Here is a 17,354-nt window from a genome sequence, read left to right as displayed (position 1 = left end):
GAATCGTCGGTACAGGTCCATTTTTTGATATAGCCCCCATAGGAAGATAGCGCCCGATTTTGGTAATTTTGAAGATTTTAGCCGCATTATTCAACTGAAATGGCTGAAATTTGGCATTTAGTCTTCGTTGGGGGTATAAAATATTCCGACAGAGAATTGTCGGTACAGGTCCATTTTTTGATATAGCCCCCATAGAAAGGTACCGGCTTTAACATGGCAAAGCCCAGGATTTATCTTGGCCCATCTTTCATTTCAAGTGGACATGTGCCGCGCATTCACTTACCATCTTGTTGTCGATTACAGTGTAGACTTCGACAGCCCCTTACATTCAAAGGCATTCCAAGCCATGTCTGACTTTGGTATTCCCGCAAAGATCATTCCGCTTTATAAGATGACAATAAGTTATACCTGGCCTTCAGTTAAAATAGGAAATAACCACTCCGAACAGCTTAGATTTGGATTAAAGCTCAACAGTGTTGCGGTAGTGTTAGCTGAGGGAATGGACCACATTGTCCATATTGAAGGTGGATCTTATTTTGGAAGTCATTCTTTCGATAGACATCGTGCCCATCAGTCATTACAGTTAGTCACCGTATTCTGTAAAGCTTTTAGACCATTGTATCAGAAAGAATGGACTTGCTCACGAAAAACAGAAAATTGCTGTAACCAGGACCATAAAGGATTACCTTCCAAAAGATCCTCGAATAGAACTTGAATTGATATTTTTTTAGGAGAGGTACGCTAAGGTGTGGACTGATATGGCACATATTCGAACTTAAAATAAGTTTGGGCCAACGATTACGAAATCCAAAGTTTTGACCAAATCGGTAGTTCCGTTCAGGATATATCGCGAGTACCATTTTTGCGAAAATTTTTGTGAACTTTTGTGGTGGAAGTATCGCAAGGAGTGGACCGAGAAGTAGACCTTCTTCGAATTTCATATAATATTGGAAGAAATATTACGACATGCAAAGTTTGGACCAACGCAGTATACGGTTGGAGAGTTGTCGGGCGTACCAGCTAATACACATGGTGGCCTTAGGGGATTTTTTAAGCATGTATTGATCTGCCCCTCAAAAACCTTGTACCATTTCAATAGGGCCCTCGAGTACATCCTGTTGCACGAAAAATCAAATCGATTCGAAAGGTGGTATTTAACTTCACTTTTCCGAAATTTTACGGGCGAGGTACCTAAAAGAGTGGAGCGATATAGTTCATATTCGAACATGATCTATGTCTGGTAGAAATATTACGATATGCAAAGTTTGAACCAAATCAGTATCCGGTTCGAGAGTTGTTGTGCGCACCAGCTACTACACATGGTGGCCGTAGGAGGTTTTACAGCTTTCGGTTCATTTTCTTAGGAAGTTGGTGATGTTGTAAAGGTTTTTAACTCCACTTTTCCGATTTTTGTATGGGAGGTACCCGAAGGAGGACCGATATAGTCCACATTCGAACCTGATCTTTATTACAATATGGAAAGTTTGGACCAACAGTATGCGGTTCGAGAGTTGTAGTGGGGGCTTTTAACAGCTTTCGAGTCATTTTTTTCAGGAAGTATGTACCTGCCCCTTAAGAAACTTTTACCGCAATTATAGGGCCCTCGAGTAAAACCTGTTGCAAGAAAAATCAAAATGATTCGAGATGAGGTGTTAAATTTTGTGGGGAAGGTACCCGAGGGAGTGTACTGATCTAAATTTGGAAAAAATACCAAAACTGTACAATTTCGCTCGACAATTATCGTGCGCTCCAAACAGCCAGCTAGACCGACCGACCCAATCGACTCAAAATTATCTGAAACCCAAGTATGTTTGGACGAATACTTGGGTTCTAAAACCATTATTTCGATGATTCACTCATTAGGCCATATGCTGAGAGTATATAAATACGATGCAAAAGTTTGAACCAAATCGGTTGATCCGTTCGAAATTTATCAGGCGTAGCAGCCATCCAGTCACACAGACAGACGGACGGGGCTAAATCGATCGCATTGTCTAAAACGCACCTTCGGCGAACCTGTAACCCATATTGGATGCGTCCCCAGGTGGCGGATAGGGGAACGCTTCCCAGATATGGCTGGTAAGACTGAAATCAAATATGTCTTGCGGACCAACAAGTAGTTGCGCCAGTCTTTAAGTAAAGCAACAGTAAATAGCGTCTGAACTCCAGGAGGAGCGGCTGAAACTACACGGGAAGCTATAAACCTTTCAGAAGGCCTCGGGAAACTACTGAAGTTACTCTCCCCTGAAAATCATACAATATGGACAACGAACAAACTACACAGCCCTCAGTCTCCGGTCAAAGGAGGGTACTACTTTAACGTTTTTATAAGTTGTTGTATGATCGCATTTATCCTGATAGCGGATTTGGCAATTAGGCCCGAAATAATTGTCGTAGACCCACCTTTATATATACCGAAATGCATGCCTCGACGAGCTCAGTCGATGTAGTTATGTCCGTCCATCGACCTGTCCATTTAGTCCTTGTAATCACGCTACAGAAATTAACTCTAGCGACGGTCAGATAATATTCACTGGTCGGAATGGGCACAACCGTTATAGTGACGGAGACAGCTAGCTTCTCTGTAGAGTCATTAACATTTGGGCTTTATTAATAGATTTATTTCAAAACAATAAACCCACGCTTGTATTCTTTTGGTTCACTATTCCTCTACAAGAAAAATCCTCAGGGTGCAAAGCAGTTGTTTCCTGCAAAAATGTTCCATCCGACCATGAAATTCAAACTCACATGCAAGTTTGTGTCCTAAGTCTTTTGTTTTGCCAACAACTATTCAAATCCAAATGCCATTCATTAATGTTAATGAAATGAATTCCTCAGCTTGACCATCTTTATCTTTTGCAAATATTATTTTTTCTTCCACCTAAAAGTAACTGCAAATATTTTCTTATTTACCTGACAACAAATCAACCAAGAAACACTTTTGGCAAATAAACTACACTGGCGTCCGTCATTAAATACATACAAACAAAAACAAAAAAATATGATTGGTACTTACCTTTCCATTTGACAGGGGAATCTGTAACACATCAAGTTCCTGATTTGAGGCAGGTAATGGTACGGCGCTTACAAAAGCGAAGACAGAGCACACGCAGGCAAGTGTTAACAGATGTGGCCTCATTGTGACTTTGTGTGTGTGTGAGTAAGGGGTTTTTGGGGGGAAAAAAGTCTTAATATTTTTGGTAAATTATTTTTTTTTTGTTTAAAGCGTTAAACGATTTCACCGTTTCGTTTATCAACCAACAACTGATGAGGGGATTTAATGCCACACCGAGTACGTAAACTAAACTAAACTGCAAAGAAAAGAATTGAAATGAAGATATAGACAAATTAGTGATATGTTTTATTGTTTTTCTTTCGTCCGTGCATCTTATTATAATTGCTAAATAACTAACAAGGCGGAAGCATGTGGTGTTGTTGTTACTTCTGCTTGCATATTCTAGAAGTTGGAAAACATAAACCGAATTTTAAGCGGTTGCCCTTAAAACACTTTATGCTGTGTTTTGTAGGCAAACAAACCGGTCTACAATGGTGGAAATTTTACAAACATTTCAATAAATTAACTGTTAATCAATCATTGTTCAAAATTGGTGCGTGTTTTTGCTCTCATCTTAAAAAAACACAAACAAACAAAAAACACGCCGAAGAACGACCTTGCCATAATTGAGATTTTTTATTGATTAACTTGTCCAGTAAAACAATGTCTGGGTCGCCAGCTGAGTTTTTGGAGGTTTTTATTTTTGTCATTTTTATTGCTGTTTTGTTTTGGTGAATATTCAAATTTCGTTGTTTTGCATTTTGTTCGTTTGGCTTTGTCTTTGTTAAAAATGCTCTAATAAATATCATCTAAATGACCACAATTTTAAAAATTTCAAATCATTGACATTTCATCTGCCAAACAAATAAACTACAAACAAAAACAAAACTATAATTCAAAGACCCCAGCAACAATTATCGGCCAAGGTCATCCTCTTTGATGTTTTTTTCTTGTCTGGGTCTTGTGAATTTTTAATATGATTGTAGTAAATTTTTTTATTATGGTTTATTGTATTAAAAGTTGTGTTGTTGTTGTTGTGCTATTCATTAAATTAGTGGACGTGGACATGTGCCTATCTCTATGTATGATTGCTTGGGGATTTTTTTCTTCGTTCATTCATTCGTTTATTTGTCCAAATTTTAATATTTCATGGTAATCACGATTTTATGTTAATTTTTCAAGTCAATACACGCATAATATATTCTGTGTGTAGTGTAGTCGGTGAAGGAGAGAGAGAGAGTGGGTGCGAGCCGGATGGAGAGTAATTTTACTTGTGTAAATCTCAGAAGGGTTTGAAATACGATATCATTAAATTATATAAGAGTGAATCAGCATTTTTTTTAAATTTAAAGTATTTGCAATGTTAAATCTAATGTAGCTCGGGTCGTAAGATAAATTTCCGCCATCCAAGTACAGTATCTAGAATTATCTGGAGCTCTTTTGGCTTCATCGGTGCACTCAAGTACCTTGTGAGTTTTTGAAGTGCTTAACATTTTGATTTTAAGACAAAATATAGTATGCCATATGAAGTCCTTAGGAAATGCCTTTACAGTTCGTGGACACTAAAAGACGTCGACCCAAAGCGTCCAGAAACTGATATTATTTCATTTGAGTTAAGATGGTAGTGGTAAATTATTAGTGAAGTAATTTTTCTTTATATTTGCTCATATTTACTTTAAATGCTTGAAGATTAGTCCACCGTTGTGCAAAAGCACTCTCGTTATGCACACTTCAAGCGCCAATTCGATTCTCAGGCTAGACAACATCAAATTTTCATCGGTTTCAAATATATCTCTCAGTGTAATGTAGACGACTGTTTTCTGAATATTTCAGCCATGCAAAACTTCACTTCAAGTGGTGTCTTAAGGGGTGACCCTCACTTGTAAATTTCAGAAAATCGACCATTTTTTATTTGCTTACTAGCAGAGCCCGGTGCGCGTTGCTGGCCCGTCATAATGAGTTTTATTGAAACAAACATTTTAGGGACTTTATGCTTGACAATTCAAAAATTTTTATATTCTACCTCACTTCTTCGGTCCATTGTCAAACTGATGAGGATTTTAAATGTATCTACGGATTTTGTCTGTAGCCTTTCTATTCTCATACGAACTTTGTCGAATTTGTTTGCCCATTGATGCTGTTAAGTATTAATTACACTGTGCAACATTTTCAAGGTAATTTGGTGCAAACAATTTCAAATGCGGTTTTTATGAAAGAACAGACGCAGTAGACAAAAACCCTCTTTGGGTTTTGTTTTGTTAGATCGGGTTCGGATTTTATGGCCTAATCTAAAAATGGCTAAATATTGACTTTTTAAAGAAAATCGGTTCTATATCTTAGAAATCAATACGAATCTTTCCATGACATCCGCAGCAAACTTGTAGATAAGAACAAGAATAATGTATTTGGAAACATAATGAACACGAATAACCTCAGTTATTGCCTCAAATTTTATAATATATGCAAAATTTCCGTGATTTGTATATATTTCCCAGCGTATCTCCAAAACCGTCAAATTTTTCTTAATGTTATTTTTGGGAAAAATATTCGCTGGAATGTAATACACAACAGAACATATCATTGTTGTAAAATTCCTCTATGGCGTTGTTTCTATCATATTTTTTAACGACAATTTGATAAATATATCAACAATACATTGAAATTTCAAATATGAGAATAAACAGCCTGTTGTTTGAAATATGTTTTGTAGAAAGTATACCATATAAATACCACTTAAACAACATGAAATAAGTGTTTTACAGTCTCAGAATGTTCTGAAGAATTGCTGAAGACATTATTTGGAAAATTTTTGCGAAAGGCTACTTGGTTCAACTCTCAATAGTTTGGCAGTTACTGACCATAATTCCAGAAATTATGTAATATTTCCTATATTTTATCATTTTTGATGCGCTATATGTGGTTTTTCGTAGTTCATCTGTTTGACATATAAGTTCTACTACTTTAGGACTGCAATATTGCTGAAGACCGCAAAGCAAAATTCTTATTAGTTTCTGAGATAAAGCACGGATCAATTGAAAAAAGGGTCGCTTTAGCCCTATATAGATGTGACCATAAAATCCAAACCCCATCTAAAACCACGAAACCCAACTAGGGGATTTGTAGTCTTAATATGTACTTTCAGAAAATGCCCACTAGTAGTTGTTTGCATTTTTAGTGTTGCACAGTGTTATCCATGTCTGCTGTCTTTTTACTAAAGCGATATAAAAGTTATAAAAATAGTTAAGTCTAGACTTATATGTTTTAGTTTTTCATGGCTGATGGACCGTTAAAGGAAGTTTGTAAATATGTCGTATTTTCTTGGTCGGAGGCCAAACCACCGTTGTCCCGAAAATTAATTTGCAAGCCGATGCACTCATAAGTTTAGCAAATATAGCGGTTATAGAACAATAAGCCTCGGAAATTAATCTATAAATAAGGGACATTCATGAACATTTTCTGAAAATGGCATGAAATTAGGTTCAGTAGTTTTCAAAATATGGTCAATGGTCATTAATTTTCAATGCATAACATACTTAAAAAGTGGGTGTGGTCCGGTGATTTGGCTCCAAATATGTACCTAGTATACACACAACCCCATTGTCTCCCAAAATGTATGCTTTATGCTGATATAATCATACGTTTGGCTTATACTTGTAGCGTTTTAAAAGAAAGGCGTTGGAAAGGTACCCCACCTCCTCCGAAATTCATAAAATATACATTGCAACGGCAGGCCTTGGAGCTTTTGCTGCAAATTTCATGGAAATTGGTTCAGTGGTATTGGAGATATAAAATATTTAAAAAAAACAGACGGGGTCGGGTCTCTAGGCTCCAAAGAAAATATCTAAATAAATGTCTAAACCGATACATTCGTAATATTTGCAAATATTGATTTTTTTTGAATATCATATACGGGAGGTTCCGCGCCCCCTCTGGAATTCAATAAAATATGTAGCCTACTTCGGGTGCCATCCCTGTACATTCCCTGACAATTTCAAGAAAATCGGTCAGTAGTTTTGTAGATGTAACATATTTTAAAAAGTGGGCGTGGTCAAGTTTTTGTGTCCCAAATAAGTAGGTAAGATCGGAGCCACAACCACAATTGTCTCGCAAATTAATTAATTATTTATAAAGATTTTAAGGTAGAAGCAACATACATAGATACTTTTTCTCCGAATGGCATTTTAAAAGCAGTGGCAACTCTATCTCGAAAACTAATGAACCGATTGTCAAAACATTTTTGGGGTTATCTCGTTTTACGACCATAAAACGTCAGTTTTTTAAGCCAAAAATTGAATTTTGACTTTTTTGGTCCACCATGTCAGTAAAATGTATTCCTTTTTAAAGGCACGATCGATGAAGATCTTGATCTTAATGTTCTAAATAAGCTCACAAAAATATCGGACGATCGGTTAATTAGTTTTCGGGCTAGAGTTGGCACCACAAAACGCTTTTACAAAAAAAGGCTTCGTGGATGGCTCTTTGCTGCAAAACCACAAAATATTAAAAAACAAGTAAAAAAGTGTCAGTCGGCTTTGCCGACAGAGGTATACCCTCAGCCTGTGTATATTGAAACAATTTGTTCCCAAAAAAAACGTATGTATTTAGGGGGTTTTAAATATTTTGGGCGTTTGAATTGAAACTTTCATCTACGGACAGATAGAATGTATTTAGCGTCTCATCAGAATTTTGTGGCCCTTTTTCAACATTTGAACTTGCCGACAAAAATGTGGATTCGGAATTAACACAAATGTTGAACTTTTGTGGGGGAGGTACCCTTAGGGAGGACCGATATGGTCCATTTTAGAAGTTGAACTAAATTTTGACAAAATATTAGGAGATGCAAAGTTTGGACCAAATTGGTTGCACCATTCAAGTGATATCGTCCTAACATTTTAGTAAAATTTTTTTAAATATTGGGGAGAAGTACCGGAATTTGGGGACTGGTATTGGCCCATGAAACTAAGTTTGGATAAAATATGATGAAGACCAAATGTTGCACCAAATGGGTAGAACAGTTCGAGAGACACATATGGTGACATAGGGCTTTTTACACCTTTGTTTTCCAAAGAAATATGAATTCAAAACTTATACCGTCGTAATGGAGGTAGCGAATGCAAATCGCTTCAACAAAAATCAAAGTGATTCGAGAGCAGGTCTTAAAGTGAACTTATCCGAAATTTTGTGTGGAAGGTACCCAAAGGAGTGCACAAATATAGTCCATATTCGAACCTGATCTATACCTGGTAGATATATTAGGATGTGCAGAGTATGGATTAAATCAGTCACTCTCTTCAAGAGTTATCGTGCGCATATTTTTTCCGAAGATTTTTGAATTTTTGTGAGGGAGGTACCTGAAGGAGTGGACCGACATGGTTTATCTTCAACCTTAAACTATGTTTGGACAAAATATTACGAAGGCCAAATTTTGGACCGAATTGGCAGATCCGTTCGAGATTTATCTTGCGCTCCAACCACTACACACGGTGTCATAGGGGTTTTTTTTTTTTGCACCTTTCAGGCTTTTTTTTCAGGAAGTATGGACTTGCCCTTTATGGAAGTTGTACCATCGTATGGGGGACAGCGAATACAAGTTGCTACAACAAAAATCAAAGCGATTCGAGAGCAGGTCCTAAACTGAACTTTTCCGAAATTGTGTGTGAGAGGTACCCGATGGAGTGGACCGATTGAGTCCATATTTAAACTTCATCTAAGTCTTGTAGAACTTTCACGATGTACAAATGTTTGAAGAGAAGAGAGGTCACCCCACACCTAAGTTCAGCATCATGTGCTCGATTGCTCTTTGCGTTGTCACGGAAGATGACCTGTTATACTCAGTAGAAAGCAGCCTTCGGCAATGGCAAGACGAAATTAAGGAAGCATGCTGCTGCAAAGATGACATGAAGATTCTCTTCCACCGCTCTCGTGTCTTCTGCCACTTCACTGTGAGGAGTGACATCCCTTTTGTAAAGTTTAGGCAAACAAACAAACATCTGCAAAGCACACAGGAATTCCCATGTCATCCCTGCTATTCTTGCGTTTATTCTGATGCCTGAAATCCGAAAAAGGTTGCGTAAAATCTGTTAATTCTTTTCTTACGCGTCAAAATCTTCCGCGCTGAAGATGTTGAAGAGCTATTTGTAGCTCTGAAATGATTGAAGACCCACTTTAAAATGAATCAACCAATCAACATTACCCAAAGCAATCGGTGCTGTGATCAAAGTTATGCAAGACTTATACCACTCCAGCCTCAGGAAGGATAACCTATCGCTGAGATTCGTCCTTTCCAATGACAACGTGCATATTTAACATCCTTGTGTGTTTGACCATCCTATGTAATGTTACGAGAGCTCCAAAATGCTCGCTTAAATTCGAGTGGAGAGTGGATCTCGCACGAATTCGAGTAGAGAGTTAAACTCGCTCGAATTGGAGGGGGATTACTTCTGCGAGTATAGAAAAAAATAAATTTAGTATACTTTAATTTTCTATACCACTCGAAGCATATGCGCTTCTATGCCTTGCTCGTTTTGTGTGGATATTTTTTGTGCTGTGTGCTACTACATACACACGAACACACAAATCCACAAAAATAACTAGATTACTGTCAGCGTTAGGAAAGCTATTTGCGTATGAAATAAGACACAAGTTAGAGAAGTTTATTTGACACCAACACATAAATATAAGTGTTCCTGTAGGGCACATACTCCTGGTATATGCAGATGACATTTTTTGACGCTAGGAACGCTAATAACAGCTTAAATTCATTTTTGTAATTGGAGAGAGAATAAACCGAAATTACAATCAGGTTTAAAATTGGACGTTGTTTACAAACAGATAATTACTATTCAACTGTTTGCATATGCCTTCCATGTTTGGTTTGGGATCTCTTCCCGCCTCTAGTGGCAGGTGAGTTAGTTTAAGTTCGAAGATGAGCTACATCGGTCCACGCCTTCCGGTACCTCCCCCACAAAAGTTCGAAAATGTTCGGAAAGTTTGTGCGCACGATAACTCTTGTAGGGAGTGACCGATTTGGTCCATACTTTGTACAGCGTAAACTTTCTATGAGAGTAATATGAGTTTCCAATATGGTCTCAATAGGTCCACTCGTTCGGGTACCTACCACACAAAATTTCGGAAAAGTTCAGTTTAGGGCCATCTCTCGAATCGCTTTGATTTTTGTTGCAACAACTTGTATTCACTGCCGTCCATACGACGGTACAAGTTTCATCAGGGGCAAGTCCATACTTCCTGAGAAAACAGCATGAAAGTTGCAGAAAACCCCTATGACACCGTGAGAGGTGGTTGGAGCGCAATAACTCTCAAACGGATCTGCCGATTCGGTCCAAACTATGGCCTTAGTAATATTTTGTCCAAACATAGTATAAGTTTGAAGATAAGCTATATCGGTCCACTCCTTCAAGTACCTCCCCAACAAAAGTTCAAAAATGTTCGGAAAAATTGTTCGTACGGTAACTCTTGAAAGGAGTGGCCGAATTGGTCTATACTTTACACATCCTAATATATCTACCAGATATAGATCAGGTTCAAATATGGACTATATTTGTCCAATCCATCCGGTACCTCCCACACAAAATTCCGGATAAGTTCACTTTAAGACCTAATATCGAATCACTTTTATTTTTGTTGAAGCAACTTGCATTCGCTGCCTCAATTACGATGGTAAAAGTTTTTAGGGGCAAGTCCATACTTCTTGAGCAAACAGCCTGAAAAGTGTAAAAACCCCTATGGCACCATATGTTGAGGCTGGAGATCCACTTCCATAACGGTCAATGTCGATCCATTCCTTTTGGTATCTCCACCGCAAAACTTTTAATCTTTAATCCTAATCAACATTTTTGTCGGTTCAAACGCCCAAAAGTTGTAAAACCCCCTAAATACATACGTATTTTGGGAAGAAATTGTTTCAATATACACAGGCTGAGGGTATATCTCTGTCGGCAAAGCCGACTGAGACTTTTTTACTTGTTGCAGAACATTTCAAAGCTGAAAAACGTTATATTGTGGTACTTTTAAAATAAGGGACGAAAAGGACATTGAAGGAAGCGAGTTAGAAGGTCGATATGCTCTACGAAAATAATCCTCATTCGATTTGACTGCAGACATGTCATCTCAAAAAGAAGCTAACACAACTGCGAACAAAGATATAACGCTTATTTCTGATGGCTTATAGGGTCTCCAGCATAAAATTCATCATGCCATAACTTGGAAGTTCGACTCACAGCGGATCTGTTCTTCGTGATTCCTAATATACTAACCCTATAAGCCCCAAATTTTCACCTTCAGTTTGTGTTACAGTGTTATTGCTGCCTTATAATTCGACAAAAAAATACCTTACTGTATTTTAAATGAATTTAATCCATTTTTGACAAATTTATCCGTAAATTTTTTAGTTGCGGATCTTTTCGGATGTTTGTTTAACAACTATTATATATTATAATCAATAATTGGCCATTCACTTTAAGACTCCATAACATTTTAGTTATCTCAAATTATGTTTGTGTCTTAAGTCTTTTGTTTTTACTTTCATAACACCCAACAAAAATTATTATACAATTTTTTAAAGCACATAATTGGATTTAAGCATGAATTAGCCCTTTTACACAACACGATTTTGTGGGGAAATAACAATTGGCCCTTTACAGGTTCGTGTTTCAAAACGTTTTTTAGTTTCGCCTATCTTTGATTATTTTTTGATTAACTATTAACAAAATTTGCCACAACTATCGCTTATTAAATTTAAACAAATTAGAGGTATTTTATTTTACATTAAGTCAAAATGTTTATGCATTTTTTTAAAGCAAAATTTTATAAATATAAATTTATTTTATTTTTATTTGAAAATGTAAACAAAAAGGGAAATTTTTTATTAACAACAGACAATAACCCCCGGAAAATTTGCAACAACTATCGCTTATTAAATTCAAACAAATTAGAAATATAATTTTAAATTAAGCCAAAACGTTTTTGAATTTTTTGTACAATATTTTATAATTATAAAATTATGTGATTGTTATTTAAAAAATTGTTAACAATATGCATCAGAAATGATTGCCCAATAAAATATCTTATTGACGTCTAAGCGCAATCGAACTTTGTCTATGGTTACGGCTTTTAAATTATTTACGCTATATGGCAAAACAAAAACAAAACTATTTTGTTTTATATATGTTTTCCATATTTTTCTATATTCTTTATTTTCTTTTTAACATTATGTGTTGTTACTATTTTGTGTGTGTGTAGTTTTTTTTTTTGTATTTCCAACAAGTCATTGAAATGCAATCAATAAAATCTATTAACCTTATTATTGTAAGTGTTATTAACAACAATTTGTGAATAAACAAATATAATGATCATCATGATGTTTTTTTTTTTTTAAATATTTTTCTCCTTCCTTTTGTATTGTGAATAACATGAGGAGCTTTGTTTTGTTGTTTTTCTGCGGAGAATGGAGAAGTCACCTGTCAGACAAAAGCAAATGCAATAAAAATACCAACAATCTAAAGACCCAATAAAAAATTGCGTGCTGTGTTTTTTGTTGGCTTAATAATCATCATTTTTTATGTTCAACTATAAAATTGAAGAAATAAAAAAAGCGCGCATAGACATACACAAATAACATCAATAAAATGTTCAACAATTGTCGGCTCTTTTCGTTTTGTTCGAATGTGATAAAGGCCGAATTTAGATTGCTTTAGCATTGCGTCAATCCATTCAGAGGTAATTAATCGTCATGATGTTTTATGAGCGCATGTATGTATATGTGTGTGCGTATGAGTTGTAGGAAATTCCTTGAAAACCATGTTAAAAAGTTTGCATAATACAAAGGCCATAAAGAGGCAAATGGTTTTTTAGAGGATTTTTATTATAGAAGAATAATTTGTGTCTTCTACAGAAGATCGAGAGGTCTTTTTTATCACTCATTATCGAAGATCAATAGGTCCTAGAGGTCCACCCATAGAAAACCAAGAGGTCTTCTTATAGAATATCAAGGGGTCTTTTTTAGAAGAGTAAGAGGTCTTCTTATAGAAGATCAATTTTTTGTCTTAATGAAGGTCAAGAGACCTACTTGTAGAACATCAAGTGGTCTTCTTATAGAAGACCATCAGGCCTTCCTTTAGTAGATTATTAGATCTTCTTATAAAAGATTATTTTTTTTCTTTTAGAAAACTAAGTTGTCTCATAGAGGACCAAATCTTCATCAGTCTTCTTGTACGAGCCCAAGTCATCTTATAGAGGACTAAGTCTTCTGAAAGAAGATAAAGTCTTCGTAAAGAACACGAAGTCAGTTTTCTCAGAAAAGACTAGGATTTTCTTATAGAAGTCCAGATTGTTCTTATAGAAAACCAATCCTTATTATAGAAGGCCAACCCTTCTTATAGAAGACCAAGTCTTCTCATAGAAGACCAAGTCTTCTCATAGAAGACCAAGTCTTCTCATAGAAGACCAAGTCTTCTCATAGAAGACCAAGTCTTCTCATAGAAGACCAAGTCTTCTCATAGAAGTTCAAGTCTTCTCATAGAAGACCAAGTCTTCTCATAGAAGACCAAGTCTTCGGAAAGAAGACAAAGTCTTCCGAAAGAACACGAAGTCTTCGTATAGAACACCCAGGTTTATCAGAAAAGACTAGGTTTTTCTTATAGAAGTCCAGATTGTTCTTATAGAAAACAAATTCTTAATGTAGGAGACCAAGCCTTCTTATAGAAGACCAAGTCTTCTCAAAGAAGACCAAGTCTTCTCATAGAAGACCAAAGACTAGGGTTTTCTTATAGAAGTCCGGATTGTTCTTATAGAAGACCAGGTTATTCTTGTAGAATATCAAGTCTTCTCGTAGAAGACCTAGTCGCCTTATGGAACATAAAGACTTCTCATAGAAGACTAAGTCTCTTCTTAGAAGACCAGATTCTTCTAATAGAAGACCTAGTATTCTTATTCTTCTTGTAGAAGAACAAGTCATCTTATAGAAGACCAAGTCTTCTTATAGAAGACCAAGTCTTTCTATAAAAAACTAAGTCTTCTTATAGAAGACCAATTCTTCTCATAGAGGACTAAGTGTTCGTATAGAAGAATAAGCCTTCTTATAGAACACCAAGTCTTCTTATAGAGGACAATGGCCTCTAGTAGAAGACCAAGTCTTCTTATAGAGGACAAAGGCCTCTAGTAGACGACCAAGTCTTCTTATGGAAGAACAAGTCTTCTTAGAGACGACCAAGTCTTTTTATAGAAGACCTAATCTTCTAATAGAAGAACAATTCTTTTTATAGAAGAACAAGTCTTCTTATAGAAGACCAAGTCTTTTTAAACAACACCAATTCTTCTCATAGAGGACTAAGTGTTCGTATAGAAGACTGAGCCTTCTTATAGAATTCCAAGTCTTCTCATAGAGGACAGAAGCCTCTAGTAGGGGACCAAGTCTTCTTATTGAAGAACAAGTCTCCTTATAGAAGACCAAGTCTTCTTATAGAAGACCAAGTCTTCTTATAGAAGAACAAGTATTTTTATAGAAGACCAAGTCTTCTTATAGAAGACCAAGTCTTCTTTTAGAAGACCAAGTCTGCTTATAGAAGACCAATTCTTCTCATAGAGGACTAAGTCTTCGTATAGAAGACTAAGCCTTCTTATAGAAGACCAAGTATTCTCATAGAGGACAAATGCCTCTAGTAGAAGATCAAGTCTTCTTATGGAAGAACAAGTCTCCTTATAGAAGACCAAGTCTTCTTATAGAAGAACAAGTCTTCTTATAGAAGACCAAGTCTTCTTCGAGAAGGCCAAGTCTTTTTATAAAAGACCAAGTCTTCTTATAAAAGACCAAGTCTTATTATAGAAGACCAATTCTTCTCATAGAGACAAAGGCCTCTAGTAGAAGACAAAGTCATCTTATAGAAGACCAAGTCTTCTAATAGAAGACAAAGTCTTCTTATAAGAGACCAAGTCTTCTTATAGAAGAACAAGTTTTTTTTATAGAAGACCAAGTCTTCTTATAGAAGACTAAGTCTTTTTATAAATGACCAAGTCTTCTTATAGAAGACCAAGTCTTCTTATAGAAGACCAAGTCTTCTTATAGAAGACCAAGTCTTCTTATAGAAGACCAAGTCTTCTTATAGAAGACCAAGTCTTCTTATAGAAGACCAAGTCTTCTTATAGAAGACCAAGTCTTCTTATAGAAGACCAAGTCTTCTTATAGAAGACCTAGTCTTCTCATAGAAGACCTAGTCTTCTCATATAAGACCAAGTCTTCTCATAGAAGACCAAGTCTTCTTATAGAAGACCAAGCCTTCTTATAGAGGACTAAGTCTGCGTATAGAAGACTAAGCCTTCTTATAGAAGACCAAGTCTTCTCATAGAGGACAAAAGCCTCTAGTAGAAGACCAAGTCTTCTTATGGAAGAACAAGTCTCCTTATAGAAGACCAAGTCTTCTTATAGAAGACCAAGTCTTCTTATAGAAGAACAACTCTTCTTATAGAAGGACAAGTCTTCTTATAGAAGACCAAGTCTTCTTAGAGAAGGCCAAGTCTTCTTAGATAAGGCCAAGTCTTTTTATAAAAGACCAAGTCTTCTTATAGAAGACTAAGTCTTCTTATAGAAGACCAATTCTTCTTATGGAGAAGAATAAGCCTTCTTATAGAATACCAAGTCTTCTCATAGAGGACAAAAGCCTCTAGTAGGGGACCAAGTCTTCTTATGGAAGAACAAGTCTTCTTATAGAAGACCACGTCTTCTTATAGAAGACCAAGTCTTCTTAGAGAAGGCCAAGTCTTTTTAAAAAAGACCAAGTCTTCTTGAAGTAGACCAATTCTTCTCATAGAGGACTAAGTCTTCGTATAGAAGGCTAAGCCTTCTTATAGAAGACCAAGTCTTCTCATAGACGACCAAGTCATCTTATAGAAGACCAAGTCTTCTTATAGAAGACCAAGTCTTCTTATAAAAGACCAAATCTTCTTATAAAAGACCAAATCTATATATATAAAAATGGTGTAAAAAATGTATAGTAATTCATAAAATGAGAACGGCTAGGCCGATTTCTGTAAAATTTTTTGTCAGTTATTCATATTTTCGAGGAGAAGGTCTTTACGGAAGAAAATTTTGAAAAATCTCTCTGGAAAAGTCGGAAAATTGGAAAAATCGAAAATTGAGTTTTTGTATGAAATTTTATTCCTTAATAGCGAGACGAAGTTCGCCGGGTCCGCTAGTCTTCTTATAAAAGTCGAAGTCTTCTTATAGAAGACCAAGTCTTCTTATAGAAGAACAAGTCTTTTTATAGAAGACCAAATGTTCTTATAGAAGACTAAACCTTCTTATAAAAGACCACGTCTTCTCATAGAAGACCAAGTCTTCTCATAGAGAAAGACTGTAGTAAAAGTCCAAGTCTTCTTATAGAAGACCTAGTCTTCTTATAGAAGACCAAGTCTTCGTATAGAAGACCAAGTCTTCGTATAGAAGACCAAGTCTTCGCATAGAAGACCAAGTCTTCGTATAGAAGACCAAGCCTTTTTATGGAAGACCACATTTTCTGATAGAAGACCTATTCTTCTTATAGAAGACCAAGTCTTTTTATAGAAGAACAAGTCTTCCTATTGAAGACAAAGTATTCTTACGGAAGAATAATTCGTCCTTTATAAGACCAAGTTTTCTTATAGAAGACCATCTTCTTCTTATAGAATCTCAACTCTTCTCATAAAAGACCTAGTCTGTTTATAGAAGACCAAATCTTCTTATATAAGTCTAAGACTTCTGAACGAATACTCAGTATTTTTATGGAAGTCTAAGTCTACTTATGTCCTCTATTAAAAAACTGAAACGTCCTCTTACAGAATACGAAAAGGGACAACATCTTCTTCTTACAGTAGACGAGAATGTCTTTAATGAAAAAAATAAAGTGCTTGTCACATTTTTATGTGAAAACCCATTCCGCCACTCGCTCACATGTAGCTCCTCAAAACCGCCACAAATGTGTGGCAACACCAAAATAGTAGCCAACAAAAAAATTAGTTTTTGCCCATTGTAAAGTGGTTGGCGCTTTACAATGTAAGCATGAATTATCAAAATAAGAAACAAATAACAACAACATTTGATATTGCATTAGCTCAAGCTAGCTAACCGAGAAAAACAAAAATCACCTGTAGATGGTAGCTGTTGTTGTTGGGATGACAAAATCGGTGAAACGATAGCTGATGAGTAGCAAATTATGGCTTGCGGCCGGACATGCTGCCTTGCATAGCTGCTGATTGAGGCAAACAATGCCGGCAACAAACCAAATGGGAATGCAAGAAACGGACGTTGATT

The 17,354-nt window shown here is 36.1% G+C and overlaps 1 protein-coding gene across 2 annotated transcripts in view; it reads right to left on the bottom strand.

The window, feature by feature from the left end:
- The window catches only part of LOC141398528 (uncharacterized), a 73,901-nt gene that overhangs the window by 44,206 nt on the left and 12,341 nt on the right, over positions 1-17,354 (bottom strand). For both annotated transcript variants that reach the window (XM_073975858.1, XM_073975857.1), the window contains exon 2: positions 3,017-3,311. In XM_073975858.1, the coding sequence (XP_073831959.1) occupies positions 3,017-3,139 (123 nt within the window). In that variant the 5' untranslated portion in view covers positions 3,140-3,311. The remainder of the gene's footprint in view (positions 1-3,016; positions 3,312-17,354) is intronic.

This window comes from Musca autumnalis, unplaced genomic scaffold (assembly GCF_047663935.1).
Source record: "Musca autumnalis isolate F117 unplaced genomic scaffold, ASM4766393v1 scaffold_3, whole genome shotgun sequence".
NCBI classification, from domain to species: domain Eukaryota; kingdom Metazoa; phylum Arthropoda; class Insecta; order Diptera; family Muscidae; genus Musca; species Musca autumnalis.
Note: the sequence above shows the minus strand (reverse complement) of the source record. Positions and strands in the feature narration are given on the sequence as shown.